This window comes from Aphis gossypii, chromosome 3, assembly GCF_020184175.1.
Source record: "Aphis gossypii isolate Hap1 chromosome 3, ASM2018417v2, whole genome shotgun sequence".
Lineage (NCBI taxonomy): Eukaryota > Metazoa > Arthropoda > Insecta > Hemiptera > Aphididae > Aphis > Aphis gossypii.
The window spans coordinates 15,471,787-15,487,454 of record NC_065532.1 but is presented as its reverse complement, the minus strand read 5'-3'; the positions used below and the strand labels follow the sequence as shown (position 1 = coordinate 15,487,454).

Sequence of the window (15,668 nt, the reverse complement as noted above, 5' to 3'; positions counted from 1 at the left end):
ATAATATTATTATTTCCTATTTTAAATCGATATAGTATATGTGACACATAGGTGGCGTATATAAAACACAGACTTCTATACTAACTAGATAAGGAACTCGTATATTATTTGTATTATTAACATTGAAGCTCGCGTATCAGTTTCCGCCATTTTTTCGGTTGGCAAAACATTATATGTATTTCCTATACAATATACATTGGAATAACATCGTCTTTAATGGTAAAATATAGAAATAAATGAAAAATGATTTCTATAAAATATTCTTAATTTTTTTTAAACAACAGGTTTAGGCATCATAAAATACAATATAACATAATTAATATTTACCATATATAATACCATATAATGCCAACCGAAAAACCTGGCTTCAATTGAAAGCAAGAGTTCGCTATCTAGTTCTTTATAGAAATCTGTGATATAAAACAAGTTTAGGATGGAGATAAATGATCACAATTTATAAATTGTGAACTGTACCTACTGTAGGTAGTAGGTATCTACCTATATGTAAGATTTATTATACATAAAAAGATTTTATATTGCAGATAAAATATAGTTTATGTAATACATATTAGTATACACGATGAACAATACAATATATTTTTTTATTATGATAAATACCACGTATAAATATAAATTTAGGGATACGGTAGTAGAATTGTATACATTTATTAAGCTTAATTTATTGTTATAAGTTAATTCATAATTTCAAGTTGTAAATTGTATTGTGTTTTTATATCGATGTTTATATTATATGTATATTGTATATTATGTAATATGTTTAGATTTTAGACTTTAGAATCTATGATTAAACTTGTCAGCTCTATCAAAAAGATTAGGTATAACTTTATTCGTGGATCCTATCTTATTCACAGAGCCGGACTAAGCTGATTATAATGACCTTAGTCGTATTCGTTATATTTATACTTAAGAAAAATATTTTTATAATGCTCTTATTAAATGTATACCCATAAAGCTTTATTAATATTATAATATTACATTACTATTACCACGAAGAATAGCCTTGTAAAAAATGATGTGTTATACTTGATCAAGTCTTAATAGACAAGATAGATGTTTTCAGTGTTTTCACCCTCATTTTATTTAACCTCAAAAAAATTAAATTTCAGGAGTTTAGGACTAAAAAATATAGCCTAAGATACGTGCCTACCTTACACGTACCTACCTATACAAAATTCCAATCATGAATATTTAGATTTATTAACAAATATACAATGGAAAATACCTATTATAGATTTTATAAAATTTAAATTCTATGAAAAAATTATACTTGAAGACAGTTTATATTTTTATAAGAAGTTGAGTGGATTCTTATTTCTATTAGTGATATAATCTCTCTCAGAATCTCCTCCTAGTCCATGGTTACAAGAAATCGTGTTTTATAAATTATGAAAATGTTTTACTCATTTATCGACTTTTTTTTAATACAATAGTAGTAAATATGTATCATAACTCGTTCACTAGTAATTACCTGCCTAATAATACCTTGTTTTTGATAGTGGTACTAGAAATACGAACTGCCTCACAAGAACTACAGGACACAGGTCAACAGACACAATATTACATGGATCGTCATCGGATATTTGTGTTGGATATATCGATGGATATTGTGGCGCATATTTTATAATATTGATATGAAGGGTTGCTCTGTTACGACAAAAGGTTGCGTGTTATCATTATATCGATATAGGGTGATACAAACACCTTGCATTTCAATGAAATTAGTCTATGAAAAAAAAAAAAAAAAACACTACTCGATAATTATTGAAACATTGGCAACTATATCAAACGGTGCTCTACGCGACTCCCTCAAATTCACCCCAAAACACTATTATAAAAAGGGTCAATTGGTGTATACATTGTACATTAAGTTCAAATTGAGGTCGCATTATACAATTCATTGTCCTATGCCGCAAAAGGGGAATAACGTATAGCAATAGGAAAAGTGTATATATATATATTGCACATATAATATACGTATATATTATTATACGCTGACAGAAAAAATAAATAGGGTAGACCCTCACTCGTATCGTCTATATAGCTGCTGGATATACACAATCATATTGCAGCTGTTTAAAGCTTACGTCACACCCACACATCTAAACTCACACACGCGCGCGCGCATCATAGAACATAATGTATGTGCGTCCCTATACTCTCACTCTTCTTTTTGAAGGTTTAAGTTTATAATCCGACGTTGGGATCACCAAACTTGCGTATTTCGATTTGTTTTTTTTTGTACGTATGTAGATCACCCTAAAGATTAAACCTTCATCCTAGAGCGTTGAGGGGTTGTCATTGAATACATATTATTTATACATTTTATTCATACATAGATATAACAAGTGTGTTAATTCGTTTTGAAAATAAATTTGATTAACTCTTTTATCCGAAAACATTGTAAACGTAAATTGATTTATTTAAAAAAATAAAAATAATAATGATTAAATTATTAAATTTAAAATATAATTAATATTTTGACGTTTGTAAACTGTATATAATATAATTGTCTGTTTAATATATACCTAAATACATTATATATAGTTTATACCATAGTCCATAGTTGGAATACATTTTCACGGGGGAGAGATAAAAAATAAACATAATGGTTAAAAAAAACTTTTAGACAACATTTTTATAAATTACAAATAAGAAGAAACCAATATAGTTATATTTCTTAAATATTCTTAGAAATAGCTAGATGATTTCTTTTGATTTTTTAGAATTATTTTTCGTATAAAATATATAATAATTAATCATTGAATTAAAATTTAACATACCCAATACGCAATGACTTACTCAAATTAGAAAGTACATTCGAAATACAGCAGAGTAGTTTTTGTTAATTTTTTTGTTTATATATATCTTTATTTAAAAAAAAAAATAGGAAAGTGCGGATACTGTTCGTCTGTTATGCTGTACATTAGATGTTGAGTACCTACGCCACTGTTATGAGTGTGTTAAATTTGAATTCAATAATGTATCATTTAATACAAAATGTATCGAAGGCAGTGTATCAGTTTATATAACTACAAATTTTATGATATGTTTTTTTGATATAAGTGGCTTTAAAAGTAATTTATTTTTGTTTTAATATTACGGTATGCTGAAATAATTTTTTTTCAATATTATATTTGTTACATTATTAGTATTTAATCATTTTAATAATACATATTTTTACCATAAAATTTATATAACTCAACATTTAATAAAAATTTTCCATAACACCATAAAACAGTAAAAATAAATTCATAGTATTAATATTTAATAGAAAATGTCAAATTATTTTGAAAATTATACCATACACAGAAAATGTAATATAAATACTTGGTGAAAAGTTCAAGTGTCTACGGTTATTCGTTTTAAAATTACAAAAAAACTTACTAAAGTACAAACTAAATCCAATTTTTTTTCCAAAACATAATTTCCAACGTAGATAATCGAAGTATTTTATCGAGTACTTATCTTGTACCCATATACAAACACATATTGAATAAAAAACACTATACGTACATTATACAGCTATTATGGAAATATTAAAAATATGAATTAGTAACATAAGAATTTATTTTTAAAAACGGATAAATTTATGAGTACCTATTTGCATTGGTTTAAAAATTTATATTTATCAGTGGATAGTTTTGATATTACTAATTTTTAATTAAAAAGAGTAATTTTAAAATAAAATGTTTTGGTCTAATGGTCTTATTGTTATTTGTTGTTTGACATGCTTTCATGTATAATATAAAAAATAAATATTTTTTTAAATACGTGTATACAGTATACCTATTAACTATTAAGGCATTATATTTACATAAGTACTTCTATATATATATATATATGAATACGTAGATCCGTATTCTACGTTTGAAATAGTTATTATACCTATTACATAAATAAGCTCGCAACAGTTGCACTTAAACATTTATGTATTTAAAAATATTACTTTTACAACACACACTATACGCCCTCGCATCAATGTATTCCAATCATCTAATGACTAATAGGTACTCTAAACCGGTGTAACAATTTTATCCTTATATTATACTATTAAGTAATAAGTTTAATATATTTTTTTAAATCTAGCAGGTAGGTATGCATTGTTTATGTTATTTAATAGGCGAAAAAGTGTGAATATTGAAAGAGCAACTCGTAGCACGTGCTTACACGTGGCTTAGCACGTGCCCCAATCGGTTGCACGTGTTACAGTTTAAATAAAATAACAATGTATTGTAACTCGTACTCATTCATATATTTAATAACAATACATATATAATGGTATGGTACTCTGGTATATGAAAAAAAATAAAGAACTCAAATTAAATTAATAAAAATAATAAATAGTTCTTCATTAGACGCTGCATAAATGCCGATTTAGAATTTTTTAAACCGCGATTTATAACAAAATTATAACTAGAAAAACTATAATTTTGTGTAATAGCAAAAATTTTATTTTTTTGGCGTTTAATTTATAAAATATTCCTATTTCTAAATAAATTATATTTATTATGTTTTATGTATTTATATATTATACATGTAATAGTCTAAGTATATTTTTAATATTTAGGCTATAATAATAATTATTATACCTACACCACACGCGTATTTTCATAAAAAACGTAATGGTATTTTAAATATGATATTATAATTTATATTTATTTTTATTATTGTTACATAATTAGACAAATACTACAAAATACATTTTATTTATAATATTATATGAACAGTGTTGTTTATGACGACATGACGCGACGCTTAAGAACAGCAAGCGAATCATTGATTTGTTTTCTGCTGTTACCCCTCTGGGAAATATAGCACCTGTTTACGAAGCACAAAATATATAGTGAATAGTATAAGGTAAAGAGTGTGTGAGAGAGAGAGATAACGAGTGAGTGGGAGAGAGAAAGAGAATTCGATGTTAAACAAATACGTCTGTTTGTTAAGTGTAGTTTTCAAATTTTAAAAGTATAAAATGATGTACCATATATTTTATATTTAGATTGAAATTCAAACGATAGTGTACATGTATAGACAAATAAATGAATGGATTATACTTTTAGATATTTTTAAATTTTTTATAGCTTTTCATTACCTAAATTTTACACAAAGCAATACATTTTAATTTTTAATTTATTAAAAATTAGATTCTAAGCAGAGTGATTTAACTGATTTAGGTATTGGTTTTACAATAAAGTATGTCATTTAGAATTAGAAATAATATTTTGAGTTTTTGTTGCAACGTTTTGAACGAAGAAAAATGTTTAAATTCTATTTTTTATATACATTTGAAGATTAGATATTAAACGAAAACTATTTTTGTTCCTATAGGCTATAATGATTTTGTTTATTTTTGTTTAAAGACATTTTAAATACGGTAGACTTGAAAATGTTCACAATAATGTATATTATTTTATTATTATTTTTTACACGATACAATTTTCAAAATGAAAATCAATTAATTAGACAAAAGAGTTTAGATAAAAGTAGCTCAACCCTAAAATAATAATATAAATATTTTATAAAATATCCTTAGAATTCAGAAATTAAGACTATTAGGTAAGTACAATGATTCTACTCAGAATTGTTTTTCGGATTGGAATGATAATGATAATTAAAAAAAAAAAATTAACACATTCATTATTGACTTACAATAACCTACTCAATGATGGGATATACAGTATACACTTGGAACTTGCCATACAGTAGAGGACTTTATTTTTATTGTTAAGTATAACTATCTAGTATCTAGCTAATTTAATATCATAATAATTTCATTAGAAAACTGTCGGAAAGGAAAAGCCATGACTATTTTTTCTTATTAGTAGGTATAAAATAAGCATAAATATGTATATAGATGATTACGATGTGGTGAAAATTTCAAGTTAAAATACTAAATAATTATTTGCAAAATCATTTAAAAATGTTTAACTAAAAATTAAAATATATTGCTATAATGCTTTACTTAATACGTATTATAAAATAAATACTCTTATAATTAATTTATTATGAACTTAATGCTACCTAATCGACTTTTTTACGTTTTTGAATTGAAAATGAAATGCAAAAAGTTAGAAATTTCAAAAATTAAATATTCAAATTCAATTAAGTAGGTACTACTTTTTAAAGAACTTGAAAAAAATATGGATTGTCTATTTATCTATCTAATAAGTGAAGATTTTCATAAACTTTTCGTCAATCAAACGGGTTGTATACCGCTTACTTTGAAAATTATACAAAACTGGTAGGTATACACTATAGAACTATACAGTGAATAAAAAATAATAGTGGAAATATGTGACTCGTAAAATAGGCAGTTTTAATTGTAATAAAATATTGATTATCACAATACTAAATACTTAATAATAATTAACTTTTATAGATTTAAGTTATTTAGATTAATTTTTATATCTTATTTTGAGTTAAATCGATAAGGAATGCCGACTATGATAGGTTTAAATGCTAGGAATTGGACATTAAACTATTTAAAGAACGCATTAAAATTATGTATCAAGTTTGGTTTTTTAAGTGAAAATTTCATTGTGAAACTAATTATAAGTAGTAATGTTATATTATACGGTTTTATAATTAAAATTAAAATTAATATAATTTTATATTCTTTGTATAATCTATACATCTATACATAATATACGTGATAGCCAATAAGTATAGCCATAAACCAGGTACCTATAGGTATATATTATGATCTATAAATATAGCCTATATTATGAATTATAATATATGATATTGTATATTGACAATATTTTAATTTGTATTATAATTTTGTTAGGTATTAGGTATATAAAGTTTCTGTTCTATTTTAACGTTAGTAGGTATATCTAAAATAATGCAGATACGTTGAAATTTAACTATAAGAACTTTTATAATAGTATCTATTTATAATACTATAATAGTATTACTTATGATAAAAAAGTATATATATCGTTGGAGTGTCCGACGCACTTATTATTATCATAATAATTATTTAGACATAAAGTAAAATTATGTACATATTTTTTTTGTGTCCAATATTTTCATAGAAATTACTATTTAGTATTGGACTAAAATATTCAATAGTTTACAAGTTCAAGAGGACAATAGGACATCTTATCCACTTGTTTGTCTTCATCTTATTAATGTTTATCAATATAATTTATAGCATATTATAATTTCATGAAAGTATTTTACTGCAGTAAAATAAATTAGACTATTATTTTTAATATTAGAGTAAGTTGATCCATTTAAAAATGTTTAGGTATTATTTAGATTTATCCAATTTAGAAATTTTTATGATGTATTAATTTTAAAGCAAGTTATGAATTAAGCATTTTAAAATTCTACATTTTTTAGCGGTAGTATAAGACGTAGTCAAAACATACGGCTAAAATGTACCATCATATACCAACGTATGTATGTATTAGCCCAGCGGTTCCCAACTCACGTGTCGCAAGTAGCATGGTACTGGGACCGTAAAAATATTAAATATTTTATAAACTATAACATATTTAAAATAATATTATTATATATTTTTGTTATACACCTAATAATATTTAATCAATATTATAACTACAGTGTACAATGTACACCAGCTAACTTAACCTAACCTACATTGAATGTAGTTTTATCTCATATATATAAATGCATATAAATATATATAATAAATATTATACATTATAATTATATGAATTCGTAAATATAGGTGTGCTATTAGGTGGTCGCAAAGATTTTTTCACAAAATTGTGGTCCGCACAACTAAAAAGGTTGGGAACCGCATTAGCCACTTTTTTCCATAAATAATATTAAATTTAAATAAAAAAATTGATATTAAAAGTAATAATAAAAACTTTCTTGAAAATTGTAAAATTAGTTTAAAAAAATGACTCATATATTATGACTATCCTATATATTTATATACCTATACAACAAAATTTATAAATTATAATAAATAAATAAGTTAGTATTTATATAATTTAAAAAATGTAACTTCTGGTAATTAAACAAAATGTATTAATTTTATTAAGTATATAACTTATAAGGATTGCTTATTTATTTAAAAATAATGAAAATCTACTTTTTTAAATTATTCGTACAACGCATCACACATAGGTACTTATATATAATATTAGTTTATATTATTTAGCTTTGTTAATCGACGAGTGACGATATAGATATATTATATAACAGCTGTCGCTGCAATTATATTTTACAGCAACATTTTTGTATAGGTCCCAAGTATCTATGCTATACTATATTGATTATATCTGCCTATATAATGAATATAATAACTACAGCTAGTAACTTACATCTGAGTTATTGTATAATATAGCAGCGATCTTACTTCTAAATTTTTATATTAATATTCTTAATACCTAATATTTACCTTAGTTAAACCTGTCGTATAATATTGGACTTTCTTATCAATATTTTTTTGGACGACATAAGTACTTGATATAATGCAGCTTGTAAACTTATATGTGGGTGGAAGGAAGGGTGTATATTGGGGCGGTGTATGGGCGTGGTATCGCGACTACTCGTCCTCTATCCGGCACGCCTCGGTTTATTGGATACTTGCAAACTTATTCGGCAGTCTCTGCAGTAGCATACCGGCTTCCGCTTGTTTGTTGCCCACGTCTCAACTATAATATAACATTATTAATAATATTAATAACGATGTATTAAATATCGTCCTCACGGTGTTATACTCTTACTATAACCGGCGATGGACCATCATCACCATCATTATCAATTAAATCACCATGGTGCGGGGCACCATTATCATGCACCACCATACACCAGAGATTATTTCCTGTATGAATATTCGTCCGGTTCCGAGTCCGACGGTACAAGCTCACTGAATAGTGACTGCGATTCCAGCAATTGCGGTAATTTTACAGCTATACACAGTATATAGTATTACATTTAAGATGTCAAAGCAATATTTGTTTTTGTTCTCAGACTACAGATAAAATGCATTCATGTAAAATCGTTTTTATGATTTTCGATTATATTTTTTATGGTTTTACTACCAATTTTATATTTTACTATTTTTTGACTCTATATTCATCTTAAAAAATGGATATAGGTATTAAATTTATTTTGAGACAATATTTAAATAAATAAATATTTCACGCCCTAGAAAATATTAGGTATCCTCCATAATTTTTATAATTTGTGATTTTACTATAATGAATATTGTTGATATTATTAAAAAAATAAAAATGATTTTGTATTAATGGGTTTTGTCATGTTGTGAGTGGGACACAGAAAAAAATAAAATGCTAACATTCTCTTAACATAATTGTTTATTTTACGCCGTACAGAAAATAGTTTTTATCGAAAAATATTGACAATTTGAATGCTTTCATGGTACTACCTAGGATAATCTCTTCATTTCGAATACTTCGATCATCGTTTTGTTTTAACGTACGGTATAAAAATTATTTGTACACCCCTTACATTAATTAAAAATAATTACAAGTTTTATTCCTATACATATTTATGTATGATAAAATATTTTTTTTAGAAATAAAAAAGCTGGAGGAGCTTTTGCTATGCAGTGGCCCATAAACGAAATATATTGTGAAATCTAAAATAAATAAACAGATCAATAAATTGTTTAATCTTATATAATATTTAATATTTTTTTAAATGCTATTTAATTTACTTGGAAATACAATATATTAATAAGAATTTAAGAAATAAATTATTGATGATAATTAATAAAAATAAAACATTTTTGATTTTATAATCACGAAATCTTCAATTATATTTAAATAATTGATTTAACTTAAAATGTCACACTCTGACCTCATTTTGCTAGTTGATTACGCAAGTGTGTAATCTATTTTTGATATTTTTTAAACTAGAAAATGATCTTTTACTACAGCAAAAAAATACGTTGTTCATCGTCAATCGTCATGTTAACAATAATTTGGCTATAATCCCAAATTGTGCATTTACAAACGTTATCCAATAACAATTAATATTATTTCGATTTATAATTGATTGTTGTGTACTAGTTGTCTAGTTATATTATTCTTAATGTTCGTACAGCAAAAATCAAAATAACTTGTTATTTTGTCGGCATGCGTTTATAGTTAACGGTACGAAAACTTATTGGTATTGTTTATTAAAACAAAAATTAAAAATTTGATTTTAAATATAAAAATAAAGTTTCATATTATACATACATTTTTAATTTAATTTTTTTTTTTTTTGTATTTATAAAACTGTGGAGCCTCTAAGAGTAGCTACAGCTCACTCAGCTGCCTCCATCCCTTAAAAAGCTTAAAAATAAAAGACACCATACTTTATAAGTTACTCTTATACAGTACTAAGAATTAACAAAATTACATAGTCAGGATTTATTTATAAGCATCTGAAACTCAAATTTTGTAAAAATCACGAAAATATGTAAATTATTTTAGTTTTAATAGTTAAAGAGTTGAAAATTGAACACAAGATTTTTATAAGTTTTAATTATTAAAATTTAAAAAACGTATATGGTTTGAAACCACATTTATTTTCTAAGTTTAATTGAAGTTAAATAATTTTGATAAAGTTGGACATTTAAGCGTAATATATTGATTTATGATTAAATCATTTTTTATGGTCTTTTAAAAATATACTTGGTACCCATGTATTTTACAGTTGATTCGGGTCGCAAAAAGAGTTCACGGTGTCACAGGCAAAAGACGCAGCAGCGCCAAGCAGCAAACCTGCGCGAACGGCGACGCATGCAGAGCATCAACGAAGCATTCGAAGGCCTTCGTGCACACATACCCACATTGCCATACGAGAAGCGCTTGTCCAAAGTGGATACACTGAAGTTAGCCATCGGTTATATAAACTTCCTGTCCGAGTTGACTCGTGGCACGGGACCGACAGGAAATGGCGTAACGTCTTTGAACGTGGCCAAACTTACAACAATCGCCGGTCGCCTGCATAGACCTCCGGCACAGGTCAAAGAACAACCCGTCAAGAAGTTTATTGTCAGAGGTAATATAGACCAAACAAAAATTTTAAATTTTAAGGCAGTGATAAAACTAACAATCTAACATAATATAGAATTTTACTAATTTAAGAATTTTTATTTAAATTATTTACTTATATTATCCGTAGTATAATATGTATGTTAGTGGAAATATTAAAAAATTAGAAAACGAAGATAATTTCTAGTAAATGATGATTCCTTGTACGGGAAAAAAAATTATATCATTGCCAAGGAATCGTCATTATTTTTTGTTGTTTATTGGGCCCGGCAATGTTACTCATTTAGGTGAGCATATGCCATAGAACATTAACTGGTTTACTACTTTACCGATAGATGAAATTAGCTCTTTTCAATCTGAGGGAGATGTAGAATATACTTTGAAACATAAAAAATACGAAACAGCCGAAAAAACGAACCATTTAGATGTAGTTACTATTTAGTAAAAAAAAATGAATAATATTATTAATGAAATGAAATTGATAAAAACAAATAGTTAAAGATTAATTATTTATTGGAATAATTATGTAACATAAATTAATATTCAAAATATACGAATTTATAATTAAAATGTTTAAAAAAAAAATTAAACTGAGTGTTTTTTGTATAATATTTTAATAATTTACCTGTTTTTACTACATAGGTATATAATATGACTGTATGATGTGTATTTTGCCTGCTATTATAAGGAAATTATTATAACACGTAGTAGGAAATGACATAGTTTCCTAATTGTCAACATTTTTGGTAACACATATACCATAATGTAAGTACCAGTGGCATTAATTTAACTTTATTAGTAATGGTGCTGAAGGATGTTAATATAACTTTTTTTTTGTAATACATAATAGTCATCCATAAAAACCATTCTTCAAATAATTGAATAAAAAACAATGGTATAATATTATAACAAAAATGTACAAAATAATATATAAAATAAAAGGATCTAATATCTAATTAGACATTAAAACAATAAAAATAGTAACAATTACCCCAAAAAAAATAATTTTATTTCACCGATTCTTTTAAATGCTATAAAAAACTTAAGAATTCAAAATTCTGTCTAGATATAATAAAAATTTCAAAACTAAAACTTGGTAAATGCATTAGAATAAAGAAGAGATTGAAAATATTGTCGATGAATAAATAACTGCCATGTAAATATAGTATCGATTTCAAATTACCTATAATATTATTTATCAATAGTATCGTATTTATACATATGTAATACGTTTTAGATTGCAACTATTTATTGCAGTGGTTCTTAATTTATTGATCATCCGCGGACCCCCAGGGGGCCGCGGACCACATGTTAAGAACCGCTGGAATCTATGGGTATCAAAAAATGAAAATCTGTAGTACCTACCTTAGAAATATACTCGTATTAATATAGATTGTTAAAATTTCAGGCGCGTTTGGAACTCCATATTCTTTACATTCGTTGTCTTGGTCAAGGGCAAAAGAAAATTGTCCAAATAGCGCAGGAGTCATGCGAGCAAAGTTATGGAGGCCTGAAGTAGGGTCACCGCGTAATTCTGGATCTACTTCAACCTCAACGAGTTCGACATCATCAAGTAAAACCTAATCACTCAACATAAAAGATAAGAGAATTAATATTATAATTTATGGCTTATAAGTTGTAAGTCATAAATTATAGTCTGTATAGAACATAAGTTATATATACCTATATTATGTCTATATTCAGTTGTTCTTATTCTTATTTAAAACGTTTATTATAATATAATATTAACAATATTATTTTTTTGTATAGGAGGTATCTACCTATTTGTTTTATTATTGTTTAATATTGTTAGTGTATAGTTATTATTTGAGTGTTTTTTTTTAACTGATTATTTTAACCATCCATCTTTAAAATATAATAATACATCATACCTAATAGAGTAATACATATTGTACATTTGTACCTATGAATTATAATTTACTTTAGCAATATAAATCAGCGAATTTAATATATTGATTCGCAATTATTGTTAACTATATTTATTATTATTTTATAGCAACCCGCGATATGTATTTTTACTACCTACTTAATTATTTGTAGTTATTATTTTTCTATAATAGGTATTATACATACCTTCATAATATGTGATACATAGTATCTTAAATACTTAGGTAATGTTTGTAATACAAATTTTAATGTGGTAGTGGGGTAAATAATAGAGGGAATTTAGGTTCGGAAATTTAGCTCTTCAAAATCCAAAGCCCCCTCAAATAATTCACTAATGATATAGGGACCTACTTAATAGATTTAAATATAATTTGTACATTTTTCTTGAACTTAACTTGTACAGGTTTTTAGTATTATTAACTATTATTTTTATCACTAAAAATATTGGGACTAGTCACTAGTTAAAGCAACCCTTGACAGTTGACAATAATATTGTATATAATCTATATATATTTAAATTGCTGTTACGAATTATGGGTATTTATAAGTTATAAATACATAATTACATAAATAATTTAGTATAATTTATCGTTAAATTAAATAATTAATAATAAAAAAAAGGTAGAATTAATAATTATTATGACTGTTTTTACAGCTAAAATGACCGAAAGTGTTATATAAACTGTTAAATGGAAAAGGCACGAGGTTGAAGAAGAAATCGAATTAGATCAATGTGTTGATTTTTAATTTTTATAGATTTAAGTATGTTTATACTTGGTATATCAAAATGTGGTAAAGACAATATTATGGTTGAAAGATATAGATCTTACCAAACAACAGGGACGTACCCCCCCCCGCCGAAATCTTTGGTTTTTGTACCTAATAAAAACTTAATATATATACATATTAAAATAATTTATATAATTTGAATCACGTTTCGAAGCGGAACCGTAGTTGCCGAGATAACAAGCGCCCGCGTATTTGACCACGCCGGATCCAGTCCCTGCAGATGTCCGGAATGTTTCGACGGATCCGCATTATGGTCATTGACGTTCGCGTCGTCTTCGGCCGTCCGTTTTCTCTTGCATCATCGCTTGCGTTTCGGTTCCACTGCAGCAGTGGCCGCGATCCCATCGTCTCGCGCCGTAAACCTCTCCGTGGCCGCGCAAAAATACGCACCGTTCGTCGCAAACGACATTCCGAATTTCGTGCGTTCGATCCACGTGACCGTAGGCGCTTTTGCGACAAGTCGAAATAACGCCACCAGTACCTACACCGGCTCCGAAATCCTCGGCGCTGCAACGGAATTCCATATAGGTTTCGCCTCGCGCAACAGTGTTCGTACACGGCCGTGGTTATAGGCGTAGGCGACGTAGGCACAAGCCTACGACGGCAAAAAATTTACATTTATTCATAAAAGAAAAAAATAAATAAAACAAGAGGCGGCATGCAATTCTGATCTTTGCCTACGTGTAAAGATTTGCTGGCGCACCGGGCCTGGCCGTGGCGTTGTACCGCAAGGGTTTGGGACCGGGACGGAAGACGGGAAACACGGCGAACGATCGCGACCCGTTTCGCTGAAACCAAACGGCCAGTCCGCGGGAAAACGGCACCAGACGCCACCAGATTTTTTCTTGCGCGTCCGCGAACCCGCGGCAATCGGACGGCAGACCGAACGTTTCCGACAGTTCTACGATTTCCGAGCTGCGAACAATTCATCGTAAACGCGACACTTCCACACCCGCTTGGGGGCGTCCGGCGCGCGTACCGCACGACCCAAATCGTACAGATCGGACGCAAACGCAATATTCTTCGTGGCGGTCTCGTGTCGTACGGCTATGGATTGAATCGCGTACGATCTGTAACGGGCCGTCGTACGTTTGACCGGCGAAATATTCCACGTCGAGCGGCACGCGCGTTCCGTGCGCTGACGTTTGCCCTGCGAGTGGTAGTAAAAGCCGAGCAGATGGTTTTGCGCGAACGTTCGTCGAACGCGTCGTTACCGTCGCCGCGTGTAATAATTTCGTATAATGATAGTGTACGTGAACGGAAGGTTCTACGGCCGGAGCGCCGACACCTCCAACACGTCCGAGGCTATGCGGTCGCGCAACGCCGGATCCCGATAAAACTCGCGGAAACCTTCTTGTACGGTATGTACGTCGACACGTTTTTACCCTTTTTGGCGAACCAACGGTTTTGCGACAACACGCGCCGCGCACACTTGGCCGAGGACGCTCGCGCGCGATCCGTGCCTCCGCAGCGTTTGCACATCGTTACCTGGCGTGTGAGAAAAAAAATACGTGTGTAGTTTACGGCGTCAGCTCACTCGGAATAATTCGTATTAATTAAATGAAAAAAATATCTTAAGTTCTTAAACCGATAACTTCAATTGATTTAATTGTATTTGTGTTATGAAAAAAAATTAAAACGTTACGGCACAGGTAAAGTTCTTTCTAATGCAATTTATAATTTCAATTTAAATATCGAGGAAGTAAAGTATCCCGGCAAAACAGTTTTTTAACTATGTTACTAGTGTATAATACGACAGTGACAATACAATATGCGGGTGTGGTGTCCTCAAAATTAATATATTATATATAACCAGGTATATATATATAGGTATGATATATTATACCTAAATAATAATATATATATATATATATATATATAAGTCTGAAAGCGTAATTTTTAAACACAAAGTTTATAACAGAGAACATTTTAAATATTGCATAATATAGCATATTGTTTAAT

The 15,668-nt window shown here is 28.1% G+C and overlaps 1 protein-coding gene and 1 long non-coding RNA gene across 2 annotated transcripts; one reads left to right on the top strand and one right to left on the bottom strand.

The window, feature by feature from the left end:
- Positions 1 to 4,610: 4,610 nt before the first annotated feature.
- Positions 4,611 to 15,054, bottom strand: LOC126550600 (uncharacterized). Its single transcript, XR_007604688.1, has 5 exons — positions 13,852 to 15,054; positions 12,375 to 12,589; positions 8,727 to 8,912; positions 8,399 to 8,654; positions 4,611 to 4,839 (listed from the first exon to the last, which is right to left on the bottom strand). It is a non-coding gene; the product is annotated as an uncharacterized LOC126550600 (long non-coding RNA).
- LOC114122603 (pancreas transcription factor 1 subunit alpha-like) lies at positions 8,613 to 13,004 on the top strand. Its single transcript, XM_027985299.2, has 3 exons — positions 8,613 to 8,900; positions 10,669 to 11,016; positions 12,418 to 13,004. The coding sequence occupies exons 1-3, from the start codon at positions 8,738 to 8,740 to the stop codon at positions 12,591 to 12,593; spliced, it is 687 nt and encodes a 228-aa protein (XP_027841100.1). The 5' UTR covers positions 8,613 to 8,737; the 3' UTR covers positions 12,594 to 13,004.
- Positions 15,055 to 15,668: the final 614 nt, after the last annotated feature.